Raw genomic sequence first — 11608 nt, 5'->3', positions numbered from 1 at the left:
GTACTCTTGTCTTCCCTAAATTAACAAGAAGGAGGGATGTTACATCTTGGGGCATCAACAAAGCGTTTGAATCTTCGAAACACATATCGAGTTCAAAAGGGTCCTCAAGAAGTTAGTGCGGAGAAACTCATGGTACGATATCTAGGACACCTATTTTCATCTTATTCGTTTCGTATCTTAGCGAAATTTGCTATCTTGATTAATTTATTTATTTTGAGCTTTGCTCTCAATAAAATTTCATCTTGTCCATTGTGATAATCTTTTTCAAGTATTTTTCATTGAAATAATGATTAATGGATTGATAATATTCGAAGAAAATGAGTTCTGCATATTACTTCGAAAGTTTCCAAATAGTACGATGACCTAAAACATGACTATTATTTAGAACTAACCAAACTTAAGGGTTGGAAGCATTTGAGAAATGATAGTCTAAATTGGGACTATTTCTTTGGGTTTTCTGTTGAAGATACCAGCCGAACAAGAAGGCAGATTAATGTGCCAGTGATAGAACTTTGATGAACAAAAAGTAATGACAACTTAAGCATTAACATGGGATCATTCTCGAAAAATGATATTCTGTACAAATTCAGTTAGGAGTATTTGACTCATTCTGATCATGACATCCTAATCACTTGGCACAAATAGGTCTAGGTAATGGACTCTATAGGTCATGTTCCCCAGCGAACAGACCAGTGAAACCACAAATCCTATACTGCCGAAGTTGCGGTGGGATGGATTAAAGTCATTATGGCAAATCTTATCTCCCTGAAATCGCAGTGGAGCAGATTAAAGCCACGAATTTTATCCCTCTGAAGTTGCAGTGGGGCAGATTGAAGCTACAAGTCTTATCTCTCTAAAGTTGCAGTGGAGCAGACTGAAGATAGCGAATCTTATTTGCCTGAAGTTGCAGTGGAATAGATTGAAGCTATAAATTGCAGATCTTATCTCTCTGAAGGTGTAGTAGAGAAGATCATATCAAAACTTATCTCCTTGAAGTTGCAGTGGAGCAGGTTGAAGATACCAATCTTATCTCCCTAAAGTTGCAGTGGAGCAGATTGAAGCTACTAATCCTATCTCCCTGAAGTTGCAGTGGAGCGAATTAAAACGACAAATCCTATACCTCTGAAGTTGCATTAGGTCGGATCAAATTCACCAAAGCCAAATCTTATCCCCCTGAAGTTGCAATGGGGTAGATTGAAGCTACAAGTCTTATCTCCCTGAAGTTGCAGTGGAGTAGACTGAGGATAGCAAATCTCATTTCCTTGAAGTTGGAGTGGAATAGATTGAAGTTATAAATTATAGATCTTATCTCTCTGAAGTTGCAGTAGAGTAGATCATAGCAAATCTTATTTCCTTGAAGTTGCAGTGGAGAGGATTAAAATGATGAATCTTGTACCTCTGAAGTTGCAGTAGGTCGGATTAAATCTACCATAACAAGTCTTATCTCCTTGAAGTTGTAGTGGAGTGGACTAAAACCGCAATTCTATACCCTTGAAGAGGTTGTGAGGTGGAATGAGGCTACTTGAAGAAGAGAAGCACCAAGAAGTAAAGATTTAGTGAGACCGGACAAAATTGGTCATTCTTAAAAGTCTTTGCTCCATTCTCGTTACACGACAACGAGCAAAGAGGGGCAGCTATAATAACCCAATTTGCCAAGGGCCCAAACACAAAAAATAAACCAAAATAAATACAAAGTCCAATTTTTTTTAAACAGTCCATTATAAATCACTAGCCCAATTACAAACCCAAATTACCAAACCCTAACCCAAATAACAAACCCAAATAGCCTAAATCATTAACTTAGCCTAGCAAAAATACACAATAGTAAAAAACCCTAGGCATAAATAACAAACAGCTGCCGTTGCCTCCAGCCGTTAGCCACGTGTGTCGCCATATCACCATCGTACGGCTTTGTACCTGCAAAATGAATTAGAAGAATCTAAGAGCTAAAAAAATCATGGTATTTTGGCTATAAAAAGCCACCAAAAACCGATTGTAAGGGGCTTTTTTTTACGGAATAGAAATAAAAAAAATGAAACATCAAATTAAAAAATTTCCAAATACTCGGAGGTAGTTTTTGTTCTTCTTGTGCCTATTTTTTATTTTTTTCGATTTCATTTAATCCAAAAATAAAAAAACAGCAAATAAAATAAAATAAAAAACGTACCTTTTTTGCTAAAGAGGTGCCAATTTCGATGAAAATCAGTGTTTTTTGAGTCGGGGAGTCGAAAAAACCCCAAAAAATAGATTTTTATTTTTTGGCCACTGTGCACGACAGTGCCGTTGCCTACGATCAATGGTCGCCGTGATGGTCAGGCGACCGGAGCTTCGTCGGAGTTGGCTGATTCTGAAAATCTTTTAAGGGGAGAAAAGAGTTTTTTTTTGTTTTTCTGGTTTTTTTAAAAAAAGGGAAGGAATGAAATTTTTAAATTTTTTTTTTGGTTTTATAAGCTAATGAAACGACGCCATTTAGGACTGGTCTCTATAGCCCTAAAACGACGCCGTTTTGATCCTTATACTCCCCTAACCCGCGCGTCGACCCGACCAGAAGGGAGGATCCACATGTTTTGCTTCAACGGGATATTTGTGTTTTAGGTCCTTCCGCATTTTTGGTCTGTTTCAATTTAGTCTTTTTCGCACTTTTTCCTTTATTCTTAAGTTGGACCTAACATTTTTTTTGCTATGCAATTTAGTCCCTGGCGCGCTAATCCCCTGGGGAAGTGATGCGTGTCCAGGAATTGGGTTTATTTCCCATTTGTCCGTCCTTTCTTCACGCGGGTTTCATTTTAATCCTATTTTGACTTTATCTTTAAATTTATTACGAATTTTGCTTCAAATTTTATTCTGATTTCAATATAGTCCTTTAATCAATTTATTTTATTATTTGATTGTTCATCTGTCTAATATTCTTCATTTTTTTAAGTTAATATTATTTTTATTTCTATATTATATTCATTATTATTATTATTATTATCATTATTATTATTTTATTACTATAACCCTTATTTCACCTATTTTAATAGTCCTTTTAATATTTCTTAGATTAATTTCCTCAATGCTATTTATTATATTTATTTATTAATTTTTTTAATTTTTATATTGTATTGCCATTATGTGTATTATATTTCTTGATTTGTATTTATTGATTATTTGTCGTTCATTAGTGTACATTTTGTTTTTGAGATGTCACTTTGCGTTGTACAGTATCATTCCATCGCGTTTTATTCGCTTAAAAAGTTACGTTTAATATCATTTAAGTTTTGAAATAATTTTATTCAAAAGCTTTCAAGATAACGCAATACTCAGTATTTGGGGTCTTCAAAAAGATTATGCTCTAACTTACTGGGTTCTAATTTTTCTTGTTGAATTTAAATAATCGAGTATCCTTTTTTAATCAAAACGTATAAATAAAAAACTCATTCTCAGGAATTCGATACGTTGTGTCCTAACTCATTGGATATGACATGTTGTTCTCTCGAGACGAGAATTTTTTTAAAATAAAGGCAATATTCTATGTTTGGAATTTTGAGAAATTGTGCCCTAACTTACTGGGCTTCGATTTTTCATTTGACTTAAACAATTGAATATCCTTTTTAAACTTCACTGCATGAGTTTTAAAAATCAAAAGATAAGCTCATTTTCAAGGATGTGAAACATTACATCCTAACTCATTAGGGTGTGACATTCTATCTCCCGAAATGATAGGGTCTTAACATGCAATTTGATTTATACAAGTGTCCTATTGTAACAAAGGATCGTATTTTAAATCTCTTCAAAGTTTTCAATTTTCGACATTAAGACATTAATTAATCAATTAGGTACCAATTTTGGGCATGACGAGTGTGCTAATCCTTCCTCGCATGTAACCGACTCCCGAACCCTTTTTTTGAATTTCGTATACCAAAATCATTGTTTTAGTAAAACCGAAATGTTTCATTAAAACAATTAAATTACAAGGTAATCCGATCATAAAAAAGTCGATGGCGACTCCCTTTTTATTTTTATTTTCAAAATAAAAGTCGACCCGTTTTTCAAAAAAATGGTCAATACCTTCTACTTGGTGATTACCAAAAACAACAAGACGATAATGCATTTATAGGAGGTCAGGTATATATTCCGATCTTTTGTTATCTCTCTAGGTTTCGACGTTCGTGCGTCGCGCTCTGAGGGAGGTGGTCAACTTTATGACTAAAATCATCAATAAAGTTGAGTAAATACTTTTTCCCACTTGTTGAAATTAGTGTGATCATTCCAAAATGTCAGAATGAACCACTTACAACTTCTTTAACGCTCTCCATGAACTATTCTTTGAGATTTCCTACTTATGTTGCTTTCCAACCAGATAGTGAGTACAAACTTTGTTTGGTGTGGTGATTGCTGGTAAGCCATCAACCAACTTTTGAAACTGCATTGTTCGTAAACTTTTGTAGTTCAAATGATTGAACCTGCAATACCATAGGTGAAACATCTTCTGTGGTAGCTTGAAAGCATGATGGAATGAGCAGCTTCGAGTATGTGTTTGGTAAAATAGTAGCTACAAACACAAACATCGAATTGGTGGTCATTCTTATTGTTACAATTAGCCCTCTTTGTGAATGATATAACTTGCACTCTTCTCCCTGAATCAGAATATCAATCCCTTTCTCCTAGAGTTGTCCCATGCTAAGCAAATTATTCTTCAATTCTGGAATAAAATAAACTTTAGAAATCACCTATTTGACTCCTCCAATCTCCAACTTTACACTTTCTTTCCTCACGACTATTATTTTTGTATCATTCCCAAGCTTGACAGTATGCCAAAAGCTTTGGTCAAGATGTGAAAACCATTTCTTGTTTCTACACATATGATTCAAACATCTCGAATCAAGAAACCACACATCATCTTGTTTTGAATCTTGCATCTCCACAAAAGACATTAGGAGTAGCTCTTCCTCTTCATCCAGTTCCACAAAGTTGGCTTTGTTATCCTATCTTGGGCATTCATACTGGAAATGCCCCAATTTGTAGCATTTATAACACTCCACCACAGTTTTGTCAAATGATCTTCCTCTACCTCTTACACGTCCTTTGTATGCACCACGTTCTTTACCTCAAAGCCTTTTATCACCAACAACAATTATTAAAACATGATCTTCTTCTCTATCCATCCTCTTAAACTTCTATTCGTGCACAGACGAAGAGTTCTGCAACTCATCAATCAACATGGTACGTGTATCTTTTACTTTTTCAATAGACACCACTACATAGGTGAAACATTCTGTCAAAGTCCTTAGAATTTTCTCCATAACTACAGAGTCAAGCATTGCCTCTCCATTACTTCGCACCTGATTTGCTATTAACAAAATACTCATTGATCTTCTCTCATTTCTTCATTTCCAACACCTCAAATTCCCTTCTCAAGGTGTTGAGAAAGGACCTCTTCACTTTCTCATTTTCATCAAATTTGCTCTTAAGGAATCCTAGAAAATTTTGGAGGTTCGTTTATCCAAAATTTATTCAAAAGTCACACGATCTGTAGCTTGATATAGATAGTGCTTGACTCTGTGATCTTTCATCCTTGCATCATCTAGCTATACCTGCTGTATGTTGGTCAACAAAGGCGGTAGTCTTCTTTGGATATCAACAGATTCTTCATCAACTCACTCTAATGGTCGTAGTGAAGACCACCAAAATGGGGAATCTTTGTGAGACTACCCTCACTCTTTTCTTCACTCATGTTCATTGTTTTCTCTTAACCTTGTAACTTTCTTTATTCTCTATTATCAGGCTCAACGGATGGCTCTGATACCATACTGTAAGGAACAAACTCAAGTTTATAGAGTAAATGAAACTCACATGCGTTTATTGGAAACAAAGTATTATTTTATATATAACCTTACAAATGAAATTAAAACAAGGATAAGATCCACGTCTAACAACCTTATCACTACTAATTTAAAATTCAAAGCAGTAACTTAGTCCCATAGACTAGGTCTTATTGTAATAGAATCAAAACAACCTAAAACAAACATTGACTAATTCAAACACAATGGACACTTGTCCATTTTTTTCTTTTATTTATTTTTTACTGAGAACAGTTTGGATAAATTTCAATTCCAACCCTCTAATTTTTAAGATTATAAGAATGGTTAAATTTTAATTTGATCCTTATCTTTCACTCAAGTTTTAGACTTAATCTATATACTTTAAATTTGTCATAATTTGGCGCATTAACTTTTATAATGTCATTAGTTAATCTAAATATTTTATTCTAATTAAAATGATTATTTGAATTTTTAAGAATTATTAACACCGTTAAAATTCTTTATTAAATTCAGTTCGTTACAATGGTACTTTTTGTTACATGGATACCAAGAGAGTATTTTTTTATTTCAAAATGTCCCACCAATAAATTTAACAAAAGAATTTTAATAGTGTTAATAGATGAACCTAATTTTTAAAATTGAAAAATAGAAGGATTAAATTTTGAAAATTAAAATATGGAGATTAAATTCCAAATATCGATAAGTACAATAACTTTGAACAAATTATAACCTTTAAATTATTTACTTTATAATTTAATCAAAAGATAAATATTTAACTCAACCTGAAGGCGTGAGTAGAAACCATACTAATAACTCTATGTAAAAGGAAGATGCAAATGGCCTTTCTTCATTGACACTTGGATGCACCTAGATGGTGCTTTTTGTTCTTTGCATTATAAAATGATTAAATTTTTAATTTTAGTCCCCTATTATAATTAAATTTAAAATTTAATCCTTATATTTAAATTTTAATATAATTTGGTCTTTATATTTTTATAATATTATCGATTAGTAAAATAGTTAATATCATTAATTTTTTATTAAATTGTTGAGTTATTAAATATAATTTGAGAGCAAATTTTAAATTCAAAAATAGAAAAGGTTAATTTTTAAAAGAAAAGTAAGTGATTAAATTCCAAATGTAAGAAGTATATAGTATATTTTAATTTTAAATTTTATTCTATAATTTAACACAAACAAAAAATCAACCCAAGCCTTACCAGTTATATACTTATTTATAAGATGGATATAACAGTACTAAATGAAAAAGAGAAGGATTGTCCCAAAAATAATTGAAAAACATTTTATTGTTGACCCTTAGAATTCCAATTGCGGCCCCTACGCAGTTGGCCTTGGCTCGCCTATGGTCTCTCTTTACATATTATATATAATGTCTAGTTTGTAGTACTATTAAAAGGGCCGCCAACAAAGGGTGGCAAGTAAACCAACATAAGCTAAACAAGATAAGAAGCAAACACACAAAAAGGCTGCTCCACACTGGGGAGGAAAACTGTGAGTAAAGCCACAAGCCAAAGCAAATTAAGCTCTTTCTCTTTCTTTCTTTTTTTTTTTTGTTTAATTTCTTGAAGAATTATGGAGGAGGTTTGGCAGTGGTTGAAGCTGGTTGGCATATGTCTGATGTTGTTAATGATGGTGTTAAAAATGGTAGTGTTGCTTTGGTGGAGGCCTAGGAAGATTGAAGAGCATTTCTCAAGGCAAGGGATCAGAGGACCCCCTTACCATTTCTTCATTGGAAATGTTAAGGAGCTTGTGGGCATGATGTTAAAGGCTTCTTCTCAACCCATGCCTTTCTCTCACAATATTCTCCCCAGAGTTCTCTCTTTCTACCATCATTGGAAGAAAATCTATGGTACTATCATGTATTACACCCTCTATCTTTCATCTTTCAAGTGTTTTGAATGTGTTAAACTGTGCGTTCTTCTTGAGCTGTTTTTGGGATAATCATTGAAGTTGAGGGGATGGCCTTGGCTTAGAGTTGATCCTTCAAAAATTGTAAATCTTTTTTGAAGGAAAACAGGCTTATTTTTCTGAGTTCAGGTGCTTCTTTTTAAAACTATACAGCTTTTTCTGAGCTTGGATGCTTGATGTTCAAGTTGAGATTTTTTGGATGGTTCCACTTCTGTTTTCATCTTTTTCCTTCTTTTCTTGAAAAAAGAAAAAAAAAACTATATTTTGATAATCCCATTTTTGTCTTTGTCTCCCAGCAACACAATAAATATTTATTTTCTCATTTTTGTAATATTTGCCCCATTCCCACTGTGCTGTGTAATTGCAGTTCCTTGGTAATGGAGTTAATTATCATTTACGACATATTAATGTGATGATGATTGTAAATTTTGTTTAAAAACTGAAACACAGGTGCAACATTTATAGTTTGGTTTGGTCCAACGGTTCGGCTGACGGTGTCGGACCCAGATATCATACGGGAAATCTTCACATCCAAGTCAGAACTGTACGAAAAAAATGAAGCCCACCCTCTGATTAAACAGCTTGAAGGTGATGGACTCCTTAGTCTCAAAGGTGAAAAATGGGCTCATCATAGAAAAATCATTTCTCCCACTTTCCATATGGAGAATCTCAAAGTAAGCCTTCCCTCCTTCATTCATTAAAACAAAAACATTGAAGATGATTCAATAACTTGTTTTATTATTAAAATAGTTGCTGGTGCCGGTGGTGGCACAAAGTGTGATTGAAATGGTGGAGAAATGGTCAGCATTAATAAAGAGAAGCAAATCCGGCGAGATTGAAATCGAAGTATGCGAGTGGTTTCAGAGCCTAACCGAAGATGTCATCACGCGTACGGCATTTGGGAGCAGCTATGAAGATGGAAAGGCCATTTTCGGTCTTCAAGCCCAACAAATGGTGCTTGTTGCCGAGGCTTTTCAAAAAGTTTTCATCCCTGGCTATAGGTACCTTTTTTTTTTTTTTGTCATTAGCATATGATCATCCATCTGTTTTAAAAATCGGATTGAAGATCATTGTTGGTTCAATTAAACATAAGTTAAATGTTACATAAGTAATTTTAATACTAAAAATATTATCATGTGTTTTTAAAACTTAGCCATATATGGTAGCATTTTAATTTTGCTTATAAATTTTTTAAATCTATTAGTGATGGTAGAAATTTTAATATAAAATGCAAGAGTTTAAAGGTTGAGACCTCATTCTATACAGTATTAAAAAAAATTAGAAGTAGGATTTTTTTAATTGGTTTTTAGCCTATTTAATACTAGCCTGGTATCAAATAGGAAAAGGTACTGATATGCATTTAAATTTCAGATTTTTACCGACGAAGAGGAACATAAGTTGTTGGAAATTGGACAGAGGGATCAAGAAGTCGTTGAAGAAGCTAATCGAACGGCGGAGAAGCAATTGTGGGAACAAAATGCAAGGAAACGGAGCCAAAGACTTGCTGGGATTATTGATGGAAGCCTCCAATGACATAAGTGTGAATGACATAATCGAAGAGTGCAAGAGCTTCTTCTTTGCCGGTAAACAGACCACTTCCAATTTGCTCACTTGGACCGCCGTTCTTCTTGCAATGCACCCACAGTGGCAGGTGCAAGCACGTGAGGAGGTTCTTAGGGTGTGTGGATTACGTGACATACCCAACAAAGATGATTTCGTAAAGCTTAAGACGGTAACATCCTTGTCTTGTCTCCTGGTCATCTGTTACTTGCTTTTGTCTGATTTTGGGTTGACATCTGCAGCTGAGTATGATATTGAATGAATCGCTGCGATTGTATCCACCAACCGTAGCTACAATAAGACGCACCAAAGTTGATGCAGAGTTAGGAGGTTACATGATCCCACATGGGACCGAGCTTTTGATACCAATCTTAGCCGTTCATCATGATAAAGCCATATGGGGCAACGATGCAAATGAGTTCAACCCTGCGCGGTTTTCCGGGGGCGTGGCACGTGCGGCCAAACATCCTATTGGGTTCATCCCATTCGGCCTTGGGGTCCGTACCTGCATTGGCCAAAACCTAGCCATTTTGCAAGCAAAATTAGCTCTTTCTATCATACTCCAACGCTTCTCTTTTAAGTTGGCCCCAACTTATCAACATGCGCCGACGGTTCTGATGTTACTTTACCCACAATATGGAGCCCCAATCATCTTCCAACCTTTGTCTCAGATATGAAGGAAGGGTCCTGATTTTATCCCATATCGTGTAAGTACCTATCTCTTGTGTGAGTGCGGGTATGCTATCATAGAAAATATAAAGAGATATTTAGCATGGAAGCTCTGCATAACCAAGTAGATAGGTTTCTTCTCCCCTATATGTATGTAATGTATATTTGTAACACAGTTTTGTAATATTATGCAATTCATGAAATTAGTTGTTAATTCTATAATTAAAAATCTTATTGCTGTCGTTGTAGTATATGAAATCAGCAGCTGCAGCTTAATTTGATGGAAGATGAATTTTATTGTTGAAAATTTGAACTGATTTTGGTTATTGGGTAGCAGTTAAGACTGCGAAATCCAACATATATATACTTAATTAATATACTGCTTATTGTTGATGAATGAAAAATATATTAACAATTATAATTTCAAGAACCCTAACCCTAAACAGTCTTTACATTAAAGGGAGACATATTCATGGAAATTGCAAGGGTTTACCCAAGCATGGTGCAAACACCAAGGGTGAAATTTCCTTTCCTTGCAATTTTTCTAAGAGAGAGTGAGAAGAAATTAAATTAAATTAAAAGGGCACTCAACCAAATAAGTGATGTTTGTGTTGTGTTACTTAAAAAAGATTAAAAAAAAGCAAGGACAAATGCAGTTCTCCAAGGCATGAATCCAGCATGCAAAATGTAAATTCAGTTTTAGATATTATTCAAAAAAATAAAAGAATTGTAGAGGTCCTTATACTATAAGTTAAGTTGATTTTTTTTTTCTCTATTCAAAATAATAAGTAATTTAATCCCTGTACATTAGATAAAAGAGCAAATTGATCCTTATGTTAAAAATTCTATCTATTTTTATTATTAAAAATTGGTCATTGTATGTCAGAATGAGATATACGTGGCACGCCACATATTTTGCCAGCAATGCCAACTTTTAACTATAGAAATAGATGAAATTTGCTCTTTGGTCTAATGTATAGGAACTAATTTACCTATTTTTTGAGTAAAAGGAAAAAAATACTATTATTATTTTATTTCTCCTTATAAGGTTCATGGCATGTAGTGAGTAGTGTATAAGAGGTATATGATTTTGCATTGCTTTATGGGATCTCCTCAATCTTCATGCATGATCCCTTTGAGAGGGTAGAAAAGAAAGGTGCTGGTCCCCAAGATTTCCTTTTCTCTCTTCCATTTTTCTTTTAGTTTTTGTTGAATGGAATCAACTATGAAGCATGTGATCTTATCTTATCATATTACATTAAATGCTAACACTTATCTTTAATTTCTCTAATTAAATGTATATATAAATATTGGACATACAATTGTAGATTGATCTTCCTTATCACGTTGCTAATCATCTTGGTTATCGATTTTATCCTACTTATTATTATTAATGAGTGATTTGGACATGTCTTAGAATCTTGGTAATGTTTGTTTTCAACTTCATTGATGATTAAATAAATAAAATTTAGACCGTGAGATTTTCCGATTTTCGGGTTAAACCACTAATTTAATTAAAATATATTAAATATTAAATATAAGCTTTTTTATATTTAATTATTTATATTAAATAGCTCTTAACTATAACAATTTGTTAACAAAATTATATATTTAAGTTGTTGAAAAATTAATTTAATTTAATAATA

General features: G+C 33.6%; 1 protein-coding gene across 1 annotated transcript; it reads left to right on the top strand.

The window, feature by feature from the left end:
- The first annotated feature begins 7252 nt into the window (after nucleotides 1–7252).
- LOC105774644 (cytochrome P450 734A1) lies at nucleotides 7253–10179 on the top strand. The gene is made up of 5 exons (XM_012597204.2): nucleotides 7253–7674; nucleotides 8184–8407; nucleotides 8484–8734; nucleotides 9105–9465; nucleotides 9536–10179. The coding sequence occupies exons 1-5, from the start codon at nucleotides 7398–7400 to the stop codon at nucleotides 9968–9970; spliced, it is 1548 nt and encodes a 515-aa protein (XP_012452658.1). The 5' UTR covers nucleotides 7253–7397; the 3' UTR covers nucleotides 9971–10179.
- Nucleotides 10180–11608: the final 1429 nt, after the last annotated feature.

Source organism: Gossypium raimondii, chromosome 6 (assembly GCF_025698545.1).
Source record: "Gossypium raimondii isolate GPD5lz chromosome 6, ASM2569854v1, whole genome shotgun sequence".
NCBI lineage: Eukaryota > Viridiplantae > Streptophyta > Magnoliopsida > Malvales > Malvaceae > Gossypium > Gossypium raimondii.
Note: the sequence above shows the minus strand (reverse complement) of the source record. Positions and strands in the feature narration are given on the sequence as shown.